Below are 27,473 nucleotides of genomic sequence, written 5' to 3'. Positions count from 1 at the left end.
ATGTAACATAAATCCAGAAGACTCCCATATGATAAAGAAGACCAGGGTTGCGGTCCTTTTTCTCTTTTTCCTCCTTTTCTTCCTTCCCCTCCTTGTTTCACTTTTATTCATTTTTTAAGCAACTCTGTGTTTTACAGAGTGTAAAGCACATAATAGCTGTTTAATAAGTAATGGTTGACATGACTTGAATTTAATAAATTCTTCTCCCCATAATCTCATGGCTTCTTTCAGTTTCAGCCTCCTCCTTCCATCCTCTCTCTTTATTTCCTACATAATCACAGTGAGCAGATTGTGCCTACATTTCTGCATTTTTAAGTATTCTTAAAAGAAAGTGTCCATTCATGTAAAAAATGCAACTTGCTATGGTGTGCAGTTGCAAATGTCTTGTCCGCATCACAGCATGATTTATAAGAGTTTATAAATTTTGGATTCCCTGATATGTTTGGAAATAATGACATCATATTCATTTTTATGCCTCCTAAAATGAAAACTTGTTTTCACTCTAACATATGATAAAAATAATTGTAGAAGTATGATCCATTGCTATTAAAACAAATCCATCCATCAGCAGGTGTTTCCAGTGATGCAAAGCCAAAAATCATATTACAAGTTTTTAAAAACGGGACAGTTTTAGTGGTCTAGAATGTATTAATATCTATGCAAATAAATTATTGTTTGAGAATTGCTGCTTTAAATAAATCCAAAATGCATCTTAGCACTCAATCGAGTGAAATAATAATAAAATCATCCCCAGTTTCACATCAGTGCTTTGAATCATGCCATGCTCATGAAATTATTTCCATTGCATATTTATAATAGTAAGTACATTTTTAAACTAAGTGTCAAAATCCTCCAATATTGTTGAGTATTTCTGCAATGCTGAGGCATCAGCCATTTGTAAATTCTAAATATGCACTATGAAGTAAAAGTGACTTCTAATGGAATATGTGACTGCTAATGTAGATGATATACATTATCTGTTCATAATTTGAATTTATGGTTAATTCATAACCATACCACCTTTGATTGGAATATAATTTTTCTGACTTGCCATATATTCCCCCTGGAGTGACTTCACAGTTTCTCTAACTAGTCTTCTTAACCATTCCGAATGCAATAATGATCATAGTTTAGAAAAAAAAAAAAAAGTCATTTTTATATTAAACCAAATCTCTGTGTTTGGGGGTACTTTAATCCCATGCCTTTAAATTTCATAATTGAGACTCTAAGACAAAATGAATGAGAAAACAATAAAAGTTAGTCTAGAAATGATCGTAATAAAGATATAACACATGCATGACTACTACCTAATGTTAGGCATAGTAGCTAACACTTGTGGACTGCCTTCTATCAGCCATCAGATATATGGGCTAAATCAGTTAATCTTCATGATAACTCTAAGAAAGTGGCACCATATCAACCCTCCTTTTTAGATATGGAAAATGATGCACACTTCAGAAAAGTGAGACATACAGCTGGGAAATAACAGCTGTATTTTAAAATTGAGGATGGTATCTGTCATTGCACAAGTGATAAGAGCATCTTCAGAGAAGGCTGGGATGCATTTGGAGCGTTGAGAAAGTCTCCCTAATTTCATCTGATGCCTATCACTTTTCTAATCTGCCATGCTTCTCTTTCCTCTAATATCTGAATATTTCCTCATGAAACATTTTCTAATATGAGTCAAATTTGTACTTTATCATAGATTTCAAAATCAGATTCCATCCAAGTAGTGCAGTGCTATTATCTGTAAGCAAGTGGCACCAGGAAGCAAAAAGGACCATGGGAGAAGATGGAAAATGCCTGTATTCGTTTACCAGGGCTGCCAGAACAAAGTACCACAGATTAGATGAAATTTATTTTCTCACAATTCTGGAGACCAGGCGTTCAGAATCAAGGTGTCAACTGGGTTGGTTTATTCTGAGGCCTTTCTCCTTGGCTTGTAGATCGTCATCTTTGCCCTGTGTCTTCATGTGGTCTTCCCTCTGTGGGTCTCTTTGTCTTAATCTCCTCTTCTTCCAAGGACACCAGTCATACTGAATCGGGGTTCACCCCAATGAACTCATTTTAACTTCATTACCTCGTTAAAACCCTATCTCCAAATAGTCACATTCTGAGGGACAGAGGGTTAGGACTTCAACTTATGAATTTGGGGGGGCACACTTAGCCTGCAGTAGGGTCCATGATGGAAATGCAATAGGAACCTCAGAGGAAAGAAACCAGCAATGTTTTTCTTCAGCTGTTTTATATCTTTCTGTGGGTGAAACACATAGGACTTTTTCCTTCCGGGGGTCAGGGGTATTATTTGGAAGTCTGGTTTGGCAGCTTTATGGAATTACCATACACTTTGGTTGCAAATAATTTTTATTTACAGTGTGTCATTTCATAGACTACAGCAAACAATGTTTATATAATTCAAGTCAGAAATCTCTTTGTTCTTTACATAAAAGGTTTGGATTTTTCAGTGTGTAGGATTTATCATGTGTAGTTTTCACTGAATGTAGAAAACAAAACATAAAAACACAATTTCTGATCTTGAATATGGAAGTCTTTTTTTGGAGGGGAGGGGGAGCCACGGGGCAAATCATGCCACGGGCCTTTTTTTTTTTTTTTTGCGGTACGCGGGCCTCTCACAGTTGCGGCCTCTCCTGCTGCGGAGCACAGGCTCCGGACGCGCAGGCTCAGCGGCCACGGCTCACGGGCCCAGCCGCTCCGCGGCATGTGGGATCTTCCCGGACCGGGGCCCGAACCCGCATCCCCTGCATCGGCAGGTGGACTCTCAACCACTGCACCACCAGGGAAGCCCCGAAGTCTTTTTTTAATTGGAGTCTTAAGTCCTAACAGAATTTAGGAATGTTAATTTTCCTCGTAATAACAATGTCAGATTCACAGCTTTAATATTATATCAAAGAATCCTGATGCTGGAAACTTGAAAGATGTCATGGTCAAACCCACATCCTCCCCAACTTGAGGGAAAGTCACATTTGTTTACTGTAGGGGTTCCCAACTAGAGGTGATTTTGCTCTTCAGAGAACATTTTCAGACATTTTTGTTTCTCACAACTGGAGGAAGGGAGGAGCTACTGGCAACTAGTGGGTAGATGCCAGGGATGGGGCTAAACATCCTATAATGCACAAGACAGCCTCACCCAGCAAAGACTTCTCCAACCACAGATGTTAATAGTGCAAAAGTGGAGAAACTGTGCTACTGTAACCGTCTGTCTCTTACCATTCAGGCCACCAAGGCAGACTTTGCTTTTGGATTGGGTTTATTTCTGCCTGCTAATGTCTTACCCAGACTTAACTGTCTAGCTGGATGTGGAACCTGTGCCCTCAGCCCGACCTCTGACTTCCTAGATTCATGACCCTCTCTTAGTCTAGACCTCCCTCTCCCCATTTACTCTGGACCCACAGATTTCTATGTTACCCCCGCCCCACTGCCTGATTCTCCCAGCCCCAGCTCACTCCTGGTATCAGTCATCTACACCAGGAAATCCAATGTAATAGTCTCAGAAACTGTGATTAAGTGTTATGTAGGTTTTATACACCTAATGAATAAGTGTGGAGGTGAAGGCTAATATACAGAACAAGGAAGAACAAATTCACCAATTTTTCTCTCTACATACCTCAAACAAGACTTATTATGTCTCTGGCTAAAAGTTTTCACCTTTATCACTGACCATTGGGTTAGTGACCATTTGTTGATTAAATTACCTTGTGAACTGACAAATATATTTGATATTAGAAATCTTCCATTCCGTACCAGTATCCAAGCTCAACTGATTCATTCACAATGCAAACAGCTGTGACTAAAAAATTTACCAATATTCTGTTTATTTTTGACCCTGAAAGCAATTAGATTTGCCCAATTTTTTTTCCAGTTAGGAAATTTATATAGTTTATACACAATACTCATTTTGACTTATGCAGAGTTAAGTATAATTAAAATATATCTGTCAAATAGTAACTAGCTGAGAAAACTGATAAAATAGAAAAATGCTTCCAGGATGGAGATGTGTTCCTCCTAAACCTACTACTTGTCTCTAAGAGGAAGATTTGCTTTAGACAGTTAATTTCATTTGTTTTTATGACTGTGACTCAAAAACTATTTGAGAAAATCAAATAGAAAAGAGGCTGAATTTTCCCCTGTTCTCCTGATAGACAGCAAAATAATGAGCCATTTGACCCACTAATATTTGGGGGACATTTCTCAAGTACAGTATAAAATGATAAACTTTATAAAGTTGCAAAAATATCCAGTGCCTTAAAAATGAGCTTGAGAAATGATACATACATATAGAAACACATGTATGATAAGTGCTAAATTAGTAGTAGATAAAATCAATACATATAGGAATAATAAATAAGCTTATAAATTATAAACTTTATTGGAGATTATTTTGGGTCTTAAATATGGATTTTCTTTGTTGGACATAACACAAAATCATTTGAATGAAAAAGTCAAAGCATAAGTCAAGTTTGAGAGTTCTGCCTTGGCAACCTCTTAAATATTTAAACAGATCACAATGGCTGGCTAAACTGCATAAGCTTTATTCAAATATTGATGGATATGTTATTAATTTGAGTATGCAGACATATTTTGTTTCATGCTTTTTTCCTACTTAGACATAAAATACCATAAAGAAAATCCCAAATATAGACTTTGATGAGAATTGTCATATCCTTTGATGAGAATTGTCATGTCTTTTAACACATGACTATCATTTTCTAAACAAAACAAATCAAGAATCTTCTCAATCAGATTCCAGTTATTTTGGCCTCCTTAAAGTCTTCCAAATATGAATTAACTTGTAGTGACACAAATACATCTTTCATTAATTTTCCTGGCCATGTGTTTCTGTCATTTATTTCTGTCTACATTGTATACACTCTTGCAAGGTAACTCCATTGGATTTTTATATTACGATTTCTTTTTTAACCTCTGTCTTGTCTCACCAATGAAAAGGTAAATTTGGAGAGAACACAGACCATTTCTGATATTCTATTGTACTTCCATAATCTGAAAAATTTCAAAATATGTGCTGGATGTTTATTAAAGTAAGTAAAAAGCTACCATGACCTTAAGCTGAAATGCCATTTAACCGAAGCCTCAAGTTTTTGAGATATCATAAGTATTGTTACCAGATCTAGATGAGGGGACAGCACTTCTTTTCATATATTTTTCACCTTTAATCATAAGGAAAGACTATTTCTCCAAGAATATTTTTCTAAAATTATATCCTCTGACAAATGGACATGATTTTTTTACATTTTTACCCGAATCTATTCTTCCAAAGCTAAAAAGAGAAAGGTACAGTCAACCTTTCATATTCACAGGTTCCATATCTGTAGAGTCAACCAACCATGAATTGAAAATATTTTTTAAAAGTTTTTTAGAAAGTCCCTAAAAGCAAAACTTGAATTCACTGTGTACTAAGAGTTTACATAGCATTTACATTGTATTAGGTATTATCAGTAATCTAGGAATGATTTAAAGTATATGGGAGGACAAGCGTAAGTTATATGCAAATAATACACCATTTTGTACAAAGGACTTGAGCATCCCTGGGTTTTGGTATCTGCATAAGATACCTGGAACCAATCTCCTTCAGATACTGAGGGATGACTCTATTCACCCTACCTACCCCTTCTTCATCCCCCTTCTCACTCTTTGTAAGGTTTTCTTATCCACCATCAGTATTACATGCTTCCTGTGTGCCCAAGTCTTTGATCATGGCTGCATTTAAAATAAAGTTCTTATAAGATGCCTGAAGTGGCAAGTATTGTACAGAACAGCTGGAAGACAATATCAGCAAATAATCAAGTATGGCACTGAAATAGTCATAATACCAGGAGTTCTGAGGCAAATACACACAAGGACCAGGGTGGTTAAGCTAAGTTTCATGATGAATGTGGCACTGCTTTGGGCTTTAAAGGTTGGGCAGGAGCAGAGAAGTGATGCCAAATGTTGTGTAAGTGACACAGAGGAAGAAGGGCAGTTCAGATGGGAGAATCTGGGAAATAAGTAAGATGGTTAAATTCGATGTGTGAATCCTTGACTCAGAAATGTTGACACTCATCACCATGTAATAAGCAGTTGGGCATAAGAGTAAGCCTTTTAATGGGAGAGTAACATGATAGATCCTGTATTTAAGAAGGATTAATTCATTCTTCACTAAGAGACTGGCCTTCCAATAATAACCAATGGCATAGGTACATCATCTGCTTTTCTTGGGATGGTAGTGAACAGAAAGCTCAGTCAGTTGCCCAAAGGCACATAACTGGGTATTTCTGACCTCAAATCCTTTCTACTATACAATGTTTCTTCCCATAGCAATCCCAAAAATGTGGACAATTGTTTGAAGCTCGACTTTCTGCTAAAAAATAGTGCTGGAGTTTCTGACAAGCGAGTGTGCCTCCAGCCACAGGGAATATCCACATTTCCTTCCTCTTCTTACCTGATCCCCAGTCATCAGTTTTCCAAGAGCATTAATGAAGCACAGGATGCCATGATCTGCTGAAGTTTTCTTCACTCTTGCTGTTTCAGCACAATGGTCAGAAGGCCAAGCTTGAAGGCACTGGTGACAGGGGTGGTGAAGATCTGAAAAACTTAACTAATGACTAGTGAAGAGCTTGGTACATAGTCAAAACCATCTGTTTATCGGGGAAAAACCACTGGGCTTGTTATCACAAGAAACAGTTTTTGTTCCTGTGACAACCACCTTAGAACCGTGTGACTTTGTGCCTCTTGTTTAATCTTTCCATGCTTCAGTTTTGTCCTGTGCACACACAGTAATAGGATATTTCCAAATAGAATGCATAACAATGTAAATGAATATTCAGAGAGGTGTCTAGACCAAGGATCATACATTTTAAAATATGTGTGTGTATTTCTTATTATAATTTTAAAAGGAGGTATTTCAATGATTGTGACCATCTTTTAAAATATATATACATATAACTTCTTAAAAATATATATATAACTTTTTATTACAATAGTAGTACAGATTTGTAGTAAAAAGTAGAGAATCCAAAAGAAAAAATTACAAACCACCTTTTATCCTACAGTTCAGAGATGAATCAGATTTTGTGTTTATCCTTCAGATCTTTGAAAATGAAAAAGGAAAACTACCAGAAATGCAGTCTTATGTCTTGCAGTGTGTCATATACCACAAATTGTGAACATTTTTTCATGTCATTATATATTCTTCCATAACATAATCTTAAGGGACCCAAAGTCTACCCCAAACCATACTGTTGAACTGTGAAATTATCACGGCAAATTATGCTCTACCTATTGATGAGTAACACTTATAGAAAAACATCTTCATAGGTAAACATTGGCACACATCAACAGTTTTTTTAGAATACTTTTCTAAAAGGGGCATTACTTTTTCAAAATGCATACAAAATCAAGATGCTTCTGTCAAATCAGCCATTGTGTTGTGGCCTTATGAGTGAGTGTCATGTACTCAGGGGACATCATTCCCAGAGTCAAAAATATGAACAATGACACCTCATGTTGAACCACCTGGGTATCTTAGTCCTTTCAGGCTAATATAATAGAAAACTGTAAGCAGGAGGCTCATAAACAACAGAAGTTTATCTCTCACAGTTCTGAAGCCTGGAATTGTGAGATCATGGTGCGAGCGTGGTCGGGTTCTGGTGAGGATCCACCTCTGAGTTGCAGGTGGCCGTTTTCTCATTGTATCCTCACATGGTGGAAAGACAGCTGTCTGAGGTCCCTGTTATAAGGGCACTAATCCCATTCATGAGAGCTCCACCCTCATGAATGGGATTATCTTCCTAATTACCTCCCAAAGTCTTACCTCCTAATACCATCTCACTGGGGGTTGGGATTTCAACATATGAATTTGGGGAGAGCACAAACAGTCCACTGTACTGAGTTTACATTCTCATGAGCAGTGTATAAGAGTTTACTTCTCCCCCAGTCTTTCCAATTGTGTATATTCTCCAATTGTGTATATTTGTGTATATTCCAATTGTGTATATTCTCATGTTATCGCTTTTATACATTAAATAAGCTAATTAATGGGTAACAAAATGCATTTCTTTTATTACTAGTATAGCTAATCCCCTTTTTCAGTTGTTTGTTATATCTCTAAATGTCTTATGTGAAATTGCTAATCATATCTTTTGCAATTTATATTGACTATTTCATATTTATCTTATTGATTCATAAAAACTATTTTTTTTTTTTTTTTTTTTGCGGTATGCGGGCCTCTCACTGTTGTGGCCCCTCCCGTTGCGGAGCACAGGCTCCGGACGCGCAGGCTCAGCGGCCATGGCTCATGGGCCCAGCCGCTCCGCGGCACATGGGATCTTCCCAGACCCGGGCATGAACCCGTGTCCCCTGCATCGGCAGGCGGATTCTCAACCACTGTGCCACCAGGGAAGCCCCATAAAAACTATTTGTATATCAAAACTATTAATCTTTTCAAATGTATGTTACAAATAGTTCCCCAGATTGTCATTTGTCTTCGTGATGTTAGATATTATTCTTTTATAACCAAAACCATGAGGAAAGGTAGAAGTAAAGACAAAAGAAAGATGAAAGAAAATGTAAAATAAAAGGAGGGGGAGAATAGAAAGAAGGGAAGAGGGGGAGATGAAAGGAAGAAAGAATGAAGGTTGAAAAAAAAAGAAAGCAAAGAAGAAACCTTTTTATACAAGAGAATGAAGTTGAAAACTAAAAACTCACAAAAGACCTTGATTTTAATCCTATGTACTTGATCCGATAGGACATCATTATTTCTAAATGGAAATGTTCTTAGTTCTACTCCTCAGATATTTTTTTTTTTGCAAAGCAATCTGCTTCCTGATTTACTGGATGTAGTAGGAGGAAAGATGCCTTAACCATCCCCCACCCTGCAAAGATGCCTTCATCCCCAGAATTTGTGAATATGTTAGGTTACATTGCAAAGGGGGAAATAAGATTGCAGATGGAATTAAAGCTGCTGATTAGCTGATATTAAAATAGGGATGTTATGCTGGATTATCTGAGTGAGCCAATATAATCACAAGTATCCATAAAAACTGGGAGAGGGAAGCAGAAAGCAGAGAGCCAGAGGGAGACATGACTGGAAGGATGTTCAGAGAGAGGCAGCGTTGCTGGCTTTGACTGTGGAAAAGGGGGCCACAGCTAAAATGAATGTGGTGGCCTCTAGCAGCTAGAAAGCTGAAGAAACAGATTCTCCCCCAGAGCCTCCAGAAAGGAATGCAGCCCTGCTGATGTCTTGATTTAGCCCAGTTAGATCCACGTCAGACTTCTGACCCACAGAACTGTAACATAAGAAATTTGTGTTGTTTTAAAGCACTGTGTAGAGTTTTTTTATAGCAGCACCAGTAAACTAATCCATCAGTTGTCTTTGAATAAGGAAAAAAACACAAGCAAAGCTGTTGACCCAGTCTGAATTTTACTTTTTTTTTTTAATGGCATACTCAGTGTATAGAAAAATCTACATGGGCTTCCCTGGTGGCGCAGTGGTTGAGAGTCTGCCTGCCGAAGCAGGGGACACGGGTTTGTACCCCAGTCCAGGAAGATCCCACATGCTGCGGAGTGGCTGGGCCCATGAGCCATGGCCACTGAGCCTGCGCATTCAGAGCCTGTGCTCACAACGGGAGAGTTCACAACAGTGAGAGGCCCGCATACTGCAAAAAAAAAAAAAAAAAAAAAGAAAGAAAGAAAGAAAAAGAAAAATCTACAGAATGAAAGAAATCAAAATTTTCTTTAATTATGAATATTTACGGGGACTTGGCACTTTTGTGCTCATTTGTACACTTTTAATGTCTGGATTGCATCGATGGTTAGAATTATACAAGACATGCTTTCTGTAATGTGACATAAATGAGGTGATTGCCTTCTTAGGAAATGGGTGCTAACTATTTCCACTTGATAGGCCTCAAAAGCTACAAACACATTTTGCCTTCAATGAAAATCCAGTGAAGTGTTGCTGTAACCAAGCAGCCTGAATGCAGGAACAAGCAGCAGGCGTAGACAGAAAGCAATCTGTCACTTCAAACAGGGTGGGGGGGAATGTGCAGTGTGTGTAGCAAATGCTGATAAACAGAAGAACAAATAAAGACCTGGGAACACAAGCCTTGACTAAGCAGAGTTTGATCTCATTAGGAAGTTCTGATAAAAGATAAGACAAGGAACTTCTCTGGTGGCTCCAGTGATTAAGAATCTACCTGTCAATGCAGGGGACATGGGTTTGATCCCTGGTCTGGGAGGATCCCACATGCCGCAGAGCCACTAAGTTTGTGCACCACAACTACTGAGCCTGCACTCTAGAGCCTGGGAGCCACAACTACTGAAGCCCATGTGCCCAGAGCCCATGCTCTGCAACAAGAGAAGCCACCACAATGAGAAGACCGCGCACCGCAACAAAGAGGAGCCCCTGCTCGCCACAACTAGAGAAAGCCCGCACGCAACAACAAAGACCCAATGCTGCCAAAAATAAATAAATTAATTAATTAATTAATTTTTTAAAAGATAAGACAAAATGCTGCTGGGAGAAGGAAGGATGCTATAGGCATCTTTACCAAACCCCCTACAAGGTGCTTTTGAAAGACCCTTGGAACATCCTGGGTAGACTGGTTTCTGTTCTGTAGTTGAAAACATTGAGGCAAGTGCAGGAAAAAGTAATGATAACTTTCAAGGAATAGTGTATAAATGAAATAATTCCTAATAAGTCACAGAAATAAGAATAAAGATGGGCTTCCCTGATGGCGCAGTGGTTGAGAGTCCGCCTGCCGATGCAGGGGACACAGGTTCATGCCCAGGTCTGGGAAGATCCCACATGCCACGGAGCGGCTGGGCCCGTGAGCCATGGCCACTGAACCTGCATGTCTAGAGCCTGTGCTCCGCAACGGGAGAGGCCACAACAGTGAGAGGCCCACGTACCAAAAAAAAAGAAAAAGAGAGAAAGGAGATGGATGCCCATGAAATAAAAGCCAGAAGAAGATCATCTCAGTTGTTCGGCTTGACAGACTTGCCTATATGTGTAGGTGTCCCTGAAATTTTGAGGAAGATATTGTATGATCTATTTCAAGTACCTGTCGGGTTTTGTCCCCCCTTGGGAGTGGAGAGGCTGCCTTAATAGCCCATGAGGGTAACTTTTTCCTTTGTAACACACTCCTTTTTCCATGCAACCCACAGGCCTCTTTAAAGCTAGAGCTAGTCTCCATCCATGTACATGTCCCTCAGCCAATCTAGGGGTCCTGGCCGTGGACCATGATAACCATGCCCTCCAGCTACATGCTAGCTGGATGATTTCAAGCACATATATCTTAGAAAAAGAATAACTGTTTCTTACTCTGAACAACCATGCGGCGCGGGCATCCCTTCCCAGCATCAGTATTGGTTAGACATCCAAGTTATCTCAGCTTGGATATAAAACGAGACAGCAGCTACTGTTTTTGAATGATTCTCCTCTCCAACGCACAAATAGTACTTTTTAAGATCAGCTTACATGAGTATCACCTGCAGGGCTGATTAAAACAGAGTGCTTGGGCTTCCCTGGTGGCGCAGTGGTTGAGACTCCGCCTGCTGATGCAGGGGACGTGGGTTCGTGCCCCGGTCCGGGAAGATCCCACGTGCCGTGGAGGGGCTGGGCCCATGAGCCATGGCCGCTGAGCCTGCGCGTCCGGAGCCTGTGCTTCACAACGGGAGAGGCCACAGCAGTGGGAGGCCCGCGTACTGAAAAAAAAAAAAAAAACACCACCAGAGTGCTTGATCCCTCCCCCAGAATTTCTGATTCAATAGATCTTTAGTGGGACCCAAGAATTTGCATTTCTAACAAGTTATCAGATGATAATGATACTGCTGGTCCAGAGACCACACTTTAGGCTGAAGTTCTGTGGGATTTTGTAGTCTGTTTGGTTTTTATTCTTTTTACTTCCCCCAAAGACTGCATTAATGATGGGAACTCTAGGCAAGTACAGGAGTAAGGCACGTCCCAAGCCATTTTTCATAGTTAACTCCGTCTCCCATAAAAGATGAAGTAGATTGACGTTAAAGTAGGTTACATGCTTCCTTATGAAGGAGTTTCTGAAGTGTATAAAGCTAGGTGTTACTGAAAACTGGTTATTCATGGGAAACTAGTTGTTTTTAAAACTTGTTTTTGACCAAAATAAGAACTTTAGTCATATTTGTACTTTTTGTGCAGAATTCAATAGGATAATCTGACAGAGAATGATGTACTGAATAAAAATTGTATCCATTCTGAAACTGACATCAAAGAGGCCCCTTAAGATGAAATGAAGCCTTAGTCTCTGGGTGGTCACTGCTGAGGAAGGGAAGGGGATTTTCTGGAATTGGCATTTCTGAACACACAGAACAATAACAGCTGACGGATTGCTCTCTATTTTGAAATGGTATCACTCTGGCTGAGAACCTTTTTTTTTTTTTTTTTAAATTTAATTTTGGCTGTGTCAGGTCTTCCTTGCTGCATGCGAGCTTTCTCTAGTTGCAGGGAGCAGGGGCTTCTCTTTGTTGTGGTGTGCGGGCTTCTCATTGTGGTGGCTTCTCTTGCTGTGGAGCATGGGCTCTAGGCATGCGGGCTTCAGTAATTGTGGCTTGCAGGCTGCATAGTTGTGGCTCACAGGCTCTAGAGCTCAGGCTAAATAGTTGGGATGCATGGGCTTAGTTGCTCCTGTGCATGTGGGATCTTCCTGCACCAGGGCTCGAAACCATGTCCCTTGCATTGGCAGGCAAATTCTTAACCACTGCGCCACCAGGGAAGTCCCTGGCTGAGAGCCTTTTATTTTTGTCCTCTAATGAAGAAGTATGATGTTTGAAGAACTGTTAAAAAGGGCAGCTCTCTGCCCATGCTCCATCCATCTCTTAACTGCTTCCCAGTTTTGAGTGGTATGACTCCCCATTTTCATAGGCTATCATCTTCTTTTATACATTGGCTTTTGGTTGCTGCTTTTGTTCGAAAAAAATTCTTGCTAGAAATGTGTTGCATAAATATGGCTCAGGTGAGCACATTATATAGAATAGTGTTGACCTAAAGTGGATTTCATTAATAAGTCATGGCACTTTAGGTACTTTGTGGACCAAAGTACTCTTGCTTGATTTTAACACAAATACCAAAATATTAAGACTTTTTTTTTTTAGTAAATTTCTCTCATGAAAACATGTTATCACTCAAAAGATGGTATGTCATTCCTCTGCTTAAAGTTGCTTCGTTCTCAGGATGAATTTTAAATGCTTCAACCTGGTATACTAATCAAGATTCTTCATAGAAACAGAACCAATGAGATGTATATGGAAAGAGATATAAGGAATTAACTCCCACAGTTATGGAGGCTGACAAGTCCCCAGATCTGCAGTTGACAGGTAGAAACCCAGGAGAGCTGATGGTCTAGTTCCAGTAGGAGTTTGAAGGCCTAAGAACCAGGAGGGCCAAGGGTACAGTTTCAGTCCAAATGCCAACAGCCTTGAGACCCAGAAAGAGCCGATGTTCCACTTTGAGTTCAAAGGCACAAAACACTCAGTGTCCAAGCACAAAGGTAGTCTGGCAGAAGGAATCCCCTCTTACTTGTGGAAGGGTCAGCCTTAACAGATTGGATGAGGTACATCCATATTAGGGAGAACAATCTGCTTTACTGAGTCTATGGATTCAAATGTTAATTTCATCCAAAAACATCCTCCCAGACACTCCCAGAATAGTGTTTGGCAAATGTCTGGGCGCTCCATGGTCCAGTCATATTGATACATAAAATTAACCATCATATTCAGCATGGAGCATGGAAGATCCTTTGATAGCTAGAACAGATCACTTTAACCATAGTTCCTCCTATAGCTCTTCCCTTCAGCCATTCAGAGCTAGTTTTATTTCCGTAAAAGCATCTTGGCTATTCATATCCAGGTGTTTTTAGCTGCTTTTCCCTCTGCTTGAGTGCGATTACCCTTGTCTTAGTTTGAATACCCATACCCCACCCCGGAAGCAGACGTGAAACACAAATTCAAGTGGAAATCATTTATTTGAGAGAAAATATCAGGAAACACCAGCAGGGGAGTGGAGAAGCAAGGCAGGGTAGAGAAGGAAGGCAGTAATGTTACGTTTTAAGCCCATTACCACTAGACCACTGGGACTCAATCCTATGGTTGGGATTGGGGAGATTCTAGGACACAGTGTAGAACATGCCACGTGAGAAGTAGGGGAGCTGGAGGCCTTATATGCAAATCCTGTCAGTCATTTTGTGAAAGGCTGCCCTGGGCGGGGGATGGTAATTCCATGACACAGCAATTCAGAGAAAGCCCTCAGGCAAAGATACCCAGGGGCTGGGGGCTGGAGGTCAGGCTGGCAAAGCACTGAAGCGTGAAGGAACAAGGGGTGTAGGCAGGGCACCCACACCTACTGGGCACCTAGTGCAGCTTTCACTTCCCCCTAGCTAACTCCAGCTCACCCTTTGAACTCAGCTTAAGCCTCACTTCTTCTGGAAACCATCTATAGACCTCTCTGACTTAGCTGCCTCTTGTCTGTTTCCCAATAGAACTTCTGCTCACCTGCATCAGAGAATCTGTTACTTCTTCTTCTGATTGTTGTCTTACTTTTCAATGCAACCCACTTCTTTGTGAGCTCTTTGAGGGAAGGGAGTGTCACCTTGTATCTCCAGGGCCTTGCATAATTCTGGCACATGGTGTTGGCCAGTAAATGGTTAGGTAGTAAAAGTAGTAATCATAATGACATGATAACAGTAACAACCAGTATTTTTTGATTGTTCCTTCTGTGTAAGCACTTTACATGTATTACCAGCTCTAGAAGAATGGTAATTTTATTAACCCTATTTTCCATATGAGGAAGCTGAGGAGTAGGTTTACATAATTTGCCCGTTTGCCCAGCTATACATAGCTTGGCCTGGAAGTGAACCCAAGCAGTCTGAATATAGGTCCTGGATTTATTCTTAACTTCTGTATGAATAAATGAGTGAGTGAGTGAATGAATGAATGAATAACACCAAGTCTGATCCTTCAACACCTTGGGAACATTCTGGGGATGATGCTATCAGTACAGTCTATGAAGTTCAAATGATGTCACATTTCTGAGAACCCTTCCCAGTAGCCTTGACTGGAAGCATCTGTCCTTCCTCTGGTACTTATTGTAATGGCACTGACTATTCCCTACCATATGTTCAAATTTCTCTGTGTGTCTTAGTTTCCTTACTATTGATAAGTTTCTAGATAAGTTTCTACTTAAGTGTCTGATTCATCTTTGTATTTTCTGTTTCCCCAAACACCAAGCCTTGCACCTACTAAGCTACCAATGAGTGTTTGTTAGAAGGACAAAGGGACACCTGGGGGACAATCAGAGAGATTTTTGACATTTCCTTTATTTTCCCCTAGAAACTGTACAGACTCTTTTCCATCCCACTCTGAGATTCCAGAGAGTCTGTTGTCATGGAGATGGTTCTAGATATTTTAGTCAGTTCTGGAAAATAAAATTCTGTTTAAATATATTAAGTTCAGAAAAGAATCTGTGAAGAGTTTACTTTGTAGCATTTAGATAATCATTTGGTTAGAAAATCACATTTCTAAGAAATAGCTATTCTTCCTCCTAAAATTATATTCATAGAAAGAATGAAAGAAAGAGATTATGCAGAAAATCACTAATGTTTCTAACAGTCTGAATGGAAGAAAATTTAATTCTTTAAAATTTAACTGTGACCATCAAGAATTACCCTTGTAACACCTCAAATTAGAGGCATTTTCCATTCCTACTAGTATATTGCTAATCGTCATTAATAATTAATACTTAGAAGAGTGCCATATTGAATAAATATGGCTAGGAAGTTGCAAATCTTTACTGAGTCCTTATTGTTTACAGATGATCTTCTAGATACATGCTGTCCTAATACGTAAGAGATACTTAGAAATATAAACATAAGAATTCTCCAATTTGACTAATAAAAAATCAGAGAAAAGTAAAAAAGCAAAACAAAAAAAGTCAGAAATTTAATTCAGCAGAAATTGCTTTATTGATTCTACTGTGTAATCAATTGCATTAGGTGCCAGGGAATACAAAGGAACATAAGACGTAGGCTTTATCTTTAAAGAATTTATGACCTAGAAATGGGTCTATGGAAGACAGGTATGTTAACAAGTAACAAGACTGTGGGATTTGATGGTAATAATAACTATTATTTAGCACTTAATGATGTTTCAGTAGCTGTCCTAGTGCTTTATGTGGTATTATCTAATTTAATCCTTACAACACCTCTCTGTGGGAGGCACTGTTATTATCCCACTTTACAGCTGATGAACCTGAAACTCAGGAATATTAGGTAATTTCTCCAAGATCAGATACCTAGTAAATGAGTGGGTATAGGGGCCAGTATGCAGATCTAAGCCTAAAGTTCCTTAAAGTCCATACTCAGAAGGCAGTAAAAGTAAGGTACCAAAGGGGATACTATTCATTCACACTTGGGTGGAGCAGATGTTATGGTGCCTCAGCTTGGCCTGGAAGAATGAATGAGTGTGAGTAGAGGTGGAGAAAAGCATTGCTTCCAGGACTGAGGCAAGTATGGGAAGCTAAAGGAAACCTTAAAAACTTGGGAAAAAGGTCAAGTGTTGTCATGTGTGTAGGTGGCAGCATGAGTGGAACAGGGGTGGTGAAACTGAGACAGGTGTTTGGAACCAGATCTTGTTGGCCTTGAGTGTTACCCCAAAGAGTCTAGACTTTTCTCATTAGACAGAGAAGAGTCACTGAATGGTTGTGAACAAGATCAGAATTGTATTTCAAGATTGATTTGGCAGCTATGTGTAAAAGGAATTGGTGTCAGAAGTGGGAAGAAGAAAAGGGCAGTTGGGAAACCACAAAACAGGGAAGGTGAATGGCAGTCAGAGCAGGAATTTGGGTTGTAATAATGTGAGCAGAGAAGAAGAAACATGGAAATAGGACAGGATTTGGCACCTCCTAGATGTGAGGAACACTTAAGGAGAAGAGATGATAACACATGTTAGTTCAGAAAAGCAAATATGTCATTCAGCAGGCAGAGGAAGCACACATCTGTGTCCAGTTAAAGGGACCTACAATGGGAGATGAGATGAGGGGAGTTAAATGGGGATGGAGCAACTGGTGGGAGCACGTGAAAGCACATGGTGAAAGGTGTGGATTTGCGTGTGTAGCAAACAAGCACTTTTTCTGGTGCAATGCAGGGGTTGGATATTCTGTCAGACTACAACCAAATAGTGATGCCTGCATTTTCTCAGAAACTTGAGGTGAGCATACATACCTTTAAAAAATGCAGAAAATGTGGCATTTAAAATCTGTGATTTTAATATTTTTAGGAATTAAAATGACTGAAGTGACCATATATAACTTTGATAAGTAAAGCAAATTATTTCATATATAGTTTATTATAAATATGTAATAATTTTTAAAGGAAATGTAAACCCTAGGTGTTAGATTGTGCTCTAATGTGTACACTTTCTTCTTAATTTAGCATGATAATATAAGACAGTAAAAAGGCATAATTTAGCACTCTCTTTTCTACAGTTTTCTTCAATTTTTTATTAGTCAAATTGGAGAATTCTGGTGTTTCTAGCTTTCATATGAGTTTTTTCTTTGTTTTATTTTTTAATAGATGATAATAATGAAGAAGAAGACATTGACATGAAAGAAGATTCAGGTATTAAATTTATAATTCTATTCTTACAGGATAGGCAAGGATCATTTGGTTGTTTATGTACACCTCATATTTTACAAAGAAAGACAAAATAAGGTTAATAAAATAGAAATGTACACTTAAGGTTATAAAATAAGGAAATGTTATTATAAAATAACCGCTAATACAGTTATGGTATTTAAACATTAAACTTGAATTTGAGCTTCCTGATAGCTAAGGTAAAAATGGAACATGATGTTGTAGTTAATAGAGGTGTGTAACAAATCACCCCCAAAACTTAATGTCTAAAACACCCACTTATATGCTGAAATACTCTGTGGGTCAGGAATTGAGACCAAACACAGCAGGGGTGATTTGACAATACTACGCCACAATATCTGAGGCCTCAACAGGAAGACTTAGCAGCTGGGGATTAGAATCATCTGAAGATTTTTTCACTCATATGTCTGGCTGGTGATTGACAGGGCTGTTAGCTGAGACCTAAATTGGGGCAGTTTTCTGAAGCACCTGTGCACGGTCTTCTCCTGTGACCTGGGCTTCCTCCCAGCGGCCAGCTTCCTTTTATTTTTTTCTATAGAGAGTGAGCAAGCCAGTCGCATATCCCTTTTAAGACTCATCCTCAAGAATCCCATATAATTACTTCCACCAAACTCTTTTCTTTGGAGTGGTTATTCACAAGCCCACCCAGACTCAGAGGAGGAGAGAATAGACTCAGTTTCCTGATGGGGAGCAGTGAGGTTCTACACAGCAGGTAGGACCTGAAAAATGGCTGAGGCCATCTTTGGAAAATGCATTCTCTACATATGATGTATTGCTCTCATTATCAGAAAGTGAGACACATGCCTACTCCTCAAAAACAACCAGTGTTTGGTGAGAGAAATCTAGTGGTTAACAGCATTGGCTCTGGCCTGAGGTCAATATGAACTTGATAGTGAATGCATGAAGCAATAGGCCTGGATTCAATCCTAGCTCTTCCACTGAATGACTTTGAATTAGAGTTTTCTGTATAAGCCTCAGTTTACACTTCTGGGGGCAATAACTCTTACTGTACATTCTTGTTTGGGGGACTAAATGAGATATCATACCTGAAATGTTCCTTGGACCATAGTAAACGCTCAGTGGATGATTGCTTTTTTCTCTCAGTATATCAGACAGATATTAGAAGGCATAGGGCTTAATTCTCTGGGATGAGAGCCCCACGTTTCTCATTTCAGCAATCACACTGCTCTAGACATGAAATGGAGCCAGTTTTCAAAACTGAAAGAGATATCTTAGAGGCCCTAATTTTGTGTGACCTCCTGTTGCTGCCAGAACTCTTTACAAATCACTGACAACCTGGGTCTGAGCAACTCCACGAACAGGGAGCTCTTTAAACTGTGAGGCAGACAGTCTCATTGGGCAAAGTTTGGTTAGGATCGTCCTTTTCCTTGTGAAGTTACATCTCTCCCTCACCTGACCTCCCACTGTCTTCATGAAGGAATAACATCAGTTCCTTTCCTTCATACCAGTTCACTGGAACAGTGACTGTAGCTTCTATCCACTCTTGTTCCTGTGGTCTCCCCAGGACATGGACTCAGAGGGCATGAGAGGCAGACAGAGGATCTCAAAGTCAGGAGCGGGAATGGAAGAGGTAGAATAGGGACTATACAGCAGCTCTGGGTTCCCTACCTGTATCCCCTTGGCTCTCACTGTTGTTGGATAATACCAACAGCTTTCTAAGGAAAGTTCCTGTGGCTTTCAGCTGAGTGCTTGTCTCTGTTCATGAAAGAAAACTCAAAGTACCAGGGAGTTAATTTATCTGGAGCAGACCTCAGCCAAGGTTGGCCGACAGTTGGTTGATCCAACCAGCCTCTTGCAGGACACATCTGAGGCATGTCCTAGACCAGTGCTGCCCAGTAGAAATACAACGGGAGCCTCAAATATGAGCCTGATATATAATTTCAGATTTTTCTAGGAGTCACATTGAAAAGGGTAAAAAGAAAACAAGTGAAATTAACTTAATAGTTCATGTAACATAATATATCAAAAATATTATCATTTCAACATATAATCAATATAAAAATTATATTAGTCAGATCTTTTACATTCTTTATTTTTCCATACTAAGTTTTTGAAATTTGTGTGTATTTCACACTCACATTCCAAATCAGACTATTCACATTTCAAGTATCATTGGCAAAATGTAGTATTGGACAACGGGATTCTGTAGCATCGCCCAGAGGCTCCCAGCAGTATTGAGCCCTGATTGTCCACAGCAGAACTTTCTCATTAACACACTAACTGGTTGTCCTTGGTTTCCAGTCTTACTTCCCTACTCCCCTCTGGTGCTTCCTGGGGTAATCTCTCAAATTAAGTATTTGCACTCAAACCTTTCTCTCAGTGTCTTCTGAGAAAATTCAACATAAGACAAGGGCTCTGTTTGCCTTTTGTAAAACATAAAACCCAAGGCAAAGTTTCAATTAAAATATCAATTCCTGTACTTAGGTAGGATATCTTATTATTTAAAAGAACCATAGGTTGAAAAAAGACTTTAAGTGGTCACCCTATCTTAGATTCCATGAATTTAATATTAATGCTTGCATTTCATGTGTATGACTGTATCCTGCTCATGTGAGGTATCACTGGAATGTCCTTCAGTCATAGGGAGCACTGCCCTTTCAGCCAGACAGTTTAAGGAGCTTATCTTGCTAAGGATCATTTGCCTAAAGTGACGTAAGTACACATTTCTAGGCAAAGGGAGTTGACTTCTTAATGAGATGCAGCTAGCTATCTAAACTGCTGAGTGAGTTCAAGGAAATCCTTATTAATGCTAATGCAGAGCCCACAAGGTTGGAGTCAGCATTTGAGGTCTGGGGGCCTTAAGTGGGTCATTATTTCTGATTTTAGTCCCACCAAGTGTCCTGGGGGTTTTGTCTCCAGCAGCTGGATTCAGCTGTTCATGTCACACTGAATGGCCCAAGGATGCTAAATCACTCAGGCAGAATGGGCTTGGGAAGCTGCTCTCCATTCCCAATATCTGAGTGCTGAAATCATGCGGGACTGTGTGCAAAATGGGTCCATGGAGGGCCTTGCTGAAAATTGGCAAGCAGGCTGGCTTCCATTCAGTCTCACGCTCAGGTGTGCTGGTCTCTGAGAAGGGTATGATTGAGCCTCCGAAGACCATGACCTGCTGGCCTTCCCTCTGCTCTTCTCATACAAGTAGAAATGCTGGAAGAATTTGTAAGAATACAGTTGATGCTAGTGAAGGGCTCCTCGGGTGAATCAACCAGCCAGCAAATGCTAGTGAATGCTAGTGGATAATAATTTGAATATCAAAAACCAGTGAGGTGCTGGGAAATGTACCCTCGGGGTCGGGGGGAGCCCCAATTTGAAGAGTTTTCAGATTTCTTGGGTATAAATATGCCTACCATGGTATTGTTCGAGCTGCCAAACATGAGTCCAATGAACGTAGGAGTGGAGGAGAGAGAGATCCAACCAGCTAGGGCAGTCTGGCTCAGATCAGCCCCAGCACACTTCTGCTGAGCCAGGTTTGGAGTGTGTACCTTGTGCCAATCACTCAACATACATGAACTCACTTAAGATACGCACCAGCTCTAAGAGACGGGGATTGTTATTATCCAAGGCTTAGGGGGGATTAGTTCCTTGCTTACATAGTAGAGACAGAATCCAACTATCTAGGTCTCACCTGAAAGCTCACATTCTTAACCCTTGTGCTCCTGTCTCTAGACTCTAGTAGTAAGGAGAAGCAAGAGCATATCAAATGGTATCAGATAAGGTCATCCTAAGGAGACGCTCTGCCCCCATGGGAGGCGGTAGAAGCTGACTGACTTAGATGCCTAGGATCCTTTTTAAGTCCTTTAATTACTTAAGCCGAGCATAGTAAATGTTTCCCTATGTCCTTTCATTTCCAAGACCATGCACTCTTGAAATGGACCCCAACCTGAGCCCCAGGGACAGAAAATCAGCAGCCACCTATGGCAGGTCAGCAACCTAAGAGCCCAGAGCACAGTTGAGCTCCTCAGGGAGCAAAGACATGCTCATAGCAACACCCCAGCGTTCCAGCCTCTGCCAGAAATAGAGGCAACAGAGACAGTATGATACAGTGTCAAGGAGAAGCAAGGGGTGCTATTGAGGAATGTTCCTCTAGCTTCCCCCAGGCCAAGAGGGAGAGTAGAAACATGGGCACAGAGGCCATATGTAGCAGTGACTTTCATTTAAGTGTCTCCATGGGTGTTACAAAATGATACTATACTATGTCGTAGATGACTGCTCATAATTAACATGTATCCGTGCCCACTGACCACCCCAGGAGTGCTCTACGACTTCTTCAGAAAGGAAGCACTAGTACTTTTGGGGTATGTAAATAGCTCAAAATGTGGACAAATAGATGTCTTTTTAAACCTCACCCATTCCCCAAGAATTCCCATTCAGGTGGGAAATCAAGAATTCAGAATTTAATTCTCAAAAACTCAATTTCAGGAAATGCTGGTTTGGAGTTGAACTCCCAGCAATGGAAACTCTCCTCTTGGTCCCAGTTGTAGATGATGCATTTCAGAGCATGGGAGGGTTAGAGTCTTCTCCCAGAGAAATTGCAAGTGTTACTCTGCTCATTTTATGAATCCCTTTGAACCCAGCATCTGTGCTCAGTGAGCTGTTCCAAGCATCTCATTTCTGTTTTTGCTGAACCCATTCCGAAGGGTCAATAACCATCTCGCACCTGGTGACAGAAAGCTGAGGGAGTTGCTAATGTAGTCGCTGGCAACATTTTTCACCCTGGTCGTGGTAATGACCTGGGATGTGACTGCCTTGCAACCACAGAAAGCCTAACGCTAGTGCCCAAACACCTTTGTAGTCCATAATTCCAAAGTTTTTAATAGCACATCTATCAAATGCATTTGCTTTGTTCTGTTCTTTTTATAATAAATGGGAAAAGAAAATTGAGTCGCCATAACTCTGTAGTGTAGTTATAGAATCCTGGAGTAGGTAACAGCTGCTAAAAGGGTGAGAATTACGCACAAGCCCCATTATATCTTGGCCTTAAAGAAAGGCCTGGGTGAAGGGGATATAAAACAGAATTTGAAATGAAATTCTCAAGGCACTGCCAGACACCAGTGACACAAGAGAGATTACGGAAGAGAAATGCCCTTTCTCATGGAACTTATATTCTCAGAGTAGGGGGTGTTTGAGAAGGGAAACATTCATTAAAGAAATAAACAAGGGGACAAGATAATTTCAGATACACCCGGTGATGTGTTTGCGAGAGATTTTCCTTGCAATGACCCTTCAGATTAAGTAGTCAGGGAAGGCCTTTCTTGGAAGCTGAATTTAATCTGAGATTCAAAGATGGGAAGGAGGTAGATATATGAATATATGTGTCAGGGAATAGGAAGAGCAGCAGGTGTAAAGTTCCTGAGGCAGGAACCAGCCTACAACTGATTGAAGAAATGATTGAAGGGAGTTAATAAATCTGAAGCCAAAGAGCAAGTGGGAGATGAGGCTAGTGTGGTAGGTGGAGCCCAAGTGACATATTGTCCTGGACCATGGAATTGGATTTGGATCTTATTCTAAGAGCAATGGTTTTTAAACAAGCAAGCAAGCGATGTGATCTAGTTTACGTTTAAAAGGTAACTCTGGCTGCTACATGGAGAATAGATTGTAGGGAGATTAGAAAGCTAGAAGTTAGAATTCAGGTTGTTGTAGTAACCCAGGTAAGAGATGCTGCTGGTTTAGAGTAGGACGCTGATTGCAAAGAATGAGGACAGTAGAGGAATATGGGATCTATTTTGGTGCAAAGCTAATAGGACTTATTATGATGGGATTGCTTTACTGGAAAAGTAATTGAAGAGAAATATGAAGGATAATATCTCGGTTTTGGGTTTGAATTCCTGGGTAGATAAGTCATACCATCCCTTGAGATGTGGAATACTATAGAGAGAACAGGCTTGCAGACATCAAGAGTATCGTTCTGGCTGTGTTGTTTGAAATGCCTAATGGGATTATTTACATAAGTTTGAAATGCCTGATGGGAGCTGAGTAAAGGGGAATCGTTAGAGAAGAGTGGGGTTCAGGTAAATCCCAGCCCTGAAAGGACAACGGGGAGGTGGTTGTTACAGGGCCCAGAAGACAGAGAGGGCTGTGAGGAGAAGATCAACTGTTAGGAGCTGTGACCTTAGATTGAGGGAGACAGTCAGCCCTTGAAGACTACTGGTAGCCTAGGAAATAAATGCCCTGGGCTCCCCATTGGCTGGATCTAACAGGAAGCCAGTGAGCTGGGGAGTTCATTGGTGTGGTCCATAGAGACTAGTCTCCCAGAGCACAGAGGGCTGGGGATGGGGAGGTGAAGGATGGAAAGTGGATCTGAAAAGGCAAACAGAAGACATCCAGTCCAAATGCAAAATAAGATGCCACATGGGCCATTGAAGGCATAAGCTTAAAGAGGTGGAAAGACCAGGACTGGAGATATAAATTAATGCCTAACAAAGTATCCGATATCCAAATGGGATGAATTCAATGATAGTTTTCCTAAAAAGTGTCTTCAGAATTTAAATTACTAGCATCCTTGGATAGACTTGGTTGGGGGACCATTGAGAAAAGTGGGAAGCATAATAATTTAATCGGGGACATATAGAAGTTTTTTAGAATCTGGATTACTAAAGAAATCTGTTCAATAGAAGGAGGATAATTTCAAGCCCCACCGTAACCCCCCAAAATGAGATGACTTTACAGCTCATCTAGCCCTACTTTGAGGGCTAAAATGAAATTACACAATGACAACTGTCAATTAATCCATGAAGTTTTAAATCAAACTCTCCTGGAGAAAAACATAATAATAATTTGGGGTTGCTGTGTGGAAAATTTTTTAATTTAAAAAAAAGCACTTAAGATTTCACATTTGTGTGAATCATTAATAATGGCAAAAAAAAGTGTTTATGGGGCTTCCCTGGTGGCGCAGTAGTTGAGGGTCCGCCTGCCGATGCAGGGGACGCGGGTTCGTGCCCCGGTCCGGGAAGATCCCACGTGCCGCGGAGCGGCTGGGCCCGTGAGCCATGGCCGCTGGGCCTGCGCGTCCAGAGCCTGTGCTCCACAACGGGAGAGGCCACAACGGTGAGAGACCTGTGTACCGCACTAAAAAAAAAAAAAAAAAAAAAAAGTGTTTATGCTTAAGCTGTAAGTATAAGTCCATGTTCATTGGAGAAGCACAGGTCTTTGCCAAAATTTAGCTCAGCCATAATGACAGATAAGCCTTCAATTAAGCTTCACTATATGTGTGGGTTTAGGAAGAAAAATATATTATTAAACATCAACATAATTTTGAACCCCTATCGGTAAATATTTAAATAAAAACGTAGTAAATCTTTGTGCTTCCAGAGGGGTTAGAGCCAAAAGACCGCTCTCCACCCCATAAGAAGAGCAAAGCAAAGAAGCCAGAAGGCTCCAAGGACTCTAGCGAAGGTAAGTCCAGCACTTCCTTTCTTAAAAAAAAATGTTCCATGAAAAGAAACTTCTGTTTAATTTTTAAATTTTGTGTATGCTCTCATACTCAGATATTTCTAAGGGTTCAGGCATCACTGGGCACTTCTTTCTCCTTTCTTAATATGTTTACCCTCCCCTGAATATGAGGATGAAATAGCAGATTCAGGTTTAATTTGTTAAGGTAAAAACCAAATGTAAAAAAATCATTTTCTCAGTGTGACGTATCTTTCATTCCTACAAAGTGTGAAGTTGTGGGTAGTGCTTACCAGTTAGGTGCTCTGAAATCAGGTAAGGGTGAAGGTCCAGATCTGTGTGTGACAAGTTGCATGGGAGCTATTGTCTTATTGGATCATTTGTTTTTCTCATGAACACATTCTGAGTCCAGAACCAAGCCTCAGGAGTGGGAGATGGAACCGCTTCCTGTCTTCAGTGTTCTCCTCTCCTTTCTAGAAGCCAATGTATGTTTGCATTTATGCATTGAATGGGCATGCCCAACTGGGCTCAGTTTTATGAAGAAATGACACGCCCTCTCTCTTACTTACAACATGAGTACACTTATAAGATATGCACATTTTTCATTTAAAATGGTATTATTTTGTAAAGTGAGCCTCTAACCTAATGGTATGCATGAACTTCTAACAGTGGAACATATTTATGCCTCTACTTTCTTGCCTGGAGCCGTACTTCATCCACTGTGATATGGCAAGTACAATAACACTGATGGTGTCTGCTTGGGTGTTTGGGAAAGAAGATGCCAAGATGAAGTAGAAGTGCAAGAAAGTACTGGGTGAAAGCCTGTGAAGGATGAAATGGGGAGGAGCAGGAGAGTAGGTGAAGGAGAGAAGGAAGGAAGGCAGATGAGCTGGAAGAGCCTCTGTCTGCAAGTTAGTCTGAGTCTGGGGAAGCCCAGGCAAGGACTGGATAAAAGGGCTTTCGCATTGGGCAGGAATGTCTGGGCTGCAGGGTCCCCTCCCCACTGAGGGCTCTCTGGCTGCAAGTGGCTTGGGGAGAAAGTGACAGGAACATAACACTGCCTTGAATCCCCAAAGTGGCCGCTGCTTGCTGTTCGCCAACTTGACTCCCAGCATCAGGTTGTCTCTTGAAAGGAGACCTTGAGCAGCTCACCTCCATGACTGCACAGCCTCTGTGTGCGTGACGGGTTCTAAATAAGTCATGACACTGTCTTCTCCCTCATCTGGGCTCAGAACCGATTGAGAAGGCAAAGCTGTAAGAAAGTTGAAGTCAAAACTATTAGCTTCATTACTAATGAGTTTAGACCCAAGCTCTGGTTACGCTGCCCCCAGATGGGCTCCCTAATGCTGGGTTTCACTCCTGAATCTGAAAGACTCTGCCCGCTTAAAAGCAAGTGCCACTGTCCTTGGTATCCTCCACTGCCTGGATAGAGGCTGCCCTGGTGAGAATAAGCCAGGAAATGTCCTCTCTGAAGGCAGGTGGATCTGAGAGAGACACACCATGGGGCTGTTTCTTCTCCCAGGTTAGCCCTAGGCGAGGGGCATGTGGAGACAGGCGTAGCAGTAAATGTCCTCTGCCTTCTGGGTGAGGGGCAAGAGGTAAACAGTAGAAATAGTATATGTAAAGTGCCTGGCACAGGTCTGCTTTCCATTAGTGATGGCTATTCCGTTATAATTACTATCATAATCAGGACCATGATAAGTTGCACATTGTCCTAATTCATTGAAATGTGCTGGAAAGTTTAGAAACATTCGGAGAAGAACACTTAGAACCATGGAGAAGGGCAGCAGCTCTCTCACTGGCCAGAGGGGGTTTGTTAGGATCTGACTGGGACACTAGTCAGGGTTCCACCTCCTGCTAGAATTAGGTCATTTCCTGGACAGTCTCTTAAGACCATGACTGGGAAATGGATTAGGGGCAAAACAACAATTGCCCTTTCCCTGGAGAGGCTCCACCTCACTGAGTGGTTCCCATCACGTGTGTGACCCACATCAAAGGTTGTTTTCCAGAGCCTGAGGCTGCTGTCATTTCCAAGTGTCACATGGGGGGTGGCTCACATACAGTGCAGCAGTTCTGTCACCTTAACTAACAAGGGAATTCTTCTGAGTTATTCCTTCAAATGTGTGAAAACTTCATTCTTTCCTAAATAATTTGCTTTGTTTAGGAAAACCATCTCATAAGCCTACTATGACTAAATACCATGTCTTCATCTCACCCAAATATGTCATCCCAGAATCTGCTCTGAGTCACAAAAGTGCCATCACTGTGGATTTGTTACCAGGGGCACTTGGTCTGTGGCATCATGGTGAAATGTAAACGTTAGTCACTCTACAAAAAGATGGGGATTTTGTGTTTGTTCCTAAGATGCCT

At 40.7% G+C, this 27,473-nt stretch overlaps 1 protein-coding gene across 1 annotated transcript in view; it reads left to right on the top strand.

The window, feature by feature from the left end:
• The window catches only part of MACROD2 (mono-ADP ribosylhydrolase 2), a 1,977,737-nt gene that overhangs the window by 1,787,719 nt on the left and 162,545 nt on the right, over nucleotides 1-27,473 (top strand). Inside the window, exons 10-11 of the mRNA XM_067012448.1 lie at nucleotides 17,616-17,660; nucleotides 25,026-25,109. Coding sequence (XP_066868549.1) covers nucleotides 17,616-17,660; nucleotides 25,026-25,109 — 129 coding nt within the window. The remainder of the gene's footprint in view (nucleotides 1-17,615; nucleotides 17,661-25,025; nucleotides 25,110-27,473) is intronic.

The sequence above is a fragment of the Kogia breviceps genome, chromosome 14 (assembly GCF_026419965.1).
Source record: "Kogia breviceps isolate mKogBre1 chromosome 14, mKogBre1 haplotype 1, whole genome shotgun sequence".
Lineage (NCBI taxonomy): Eukaryota > Metazoa > Chordata > Mammalia > Artiodactyla > Physeteridae > Kogia > Kogia breviceps.
This window is presented reverse-complemented; position numbering and strand designations above follow the sequence as displayed.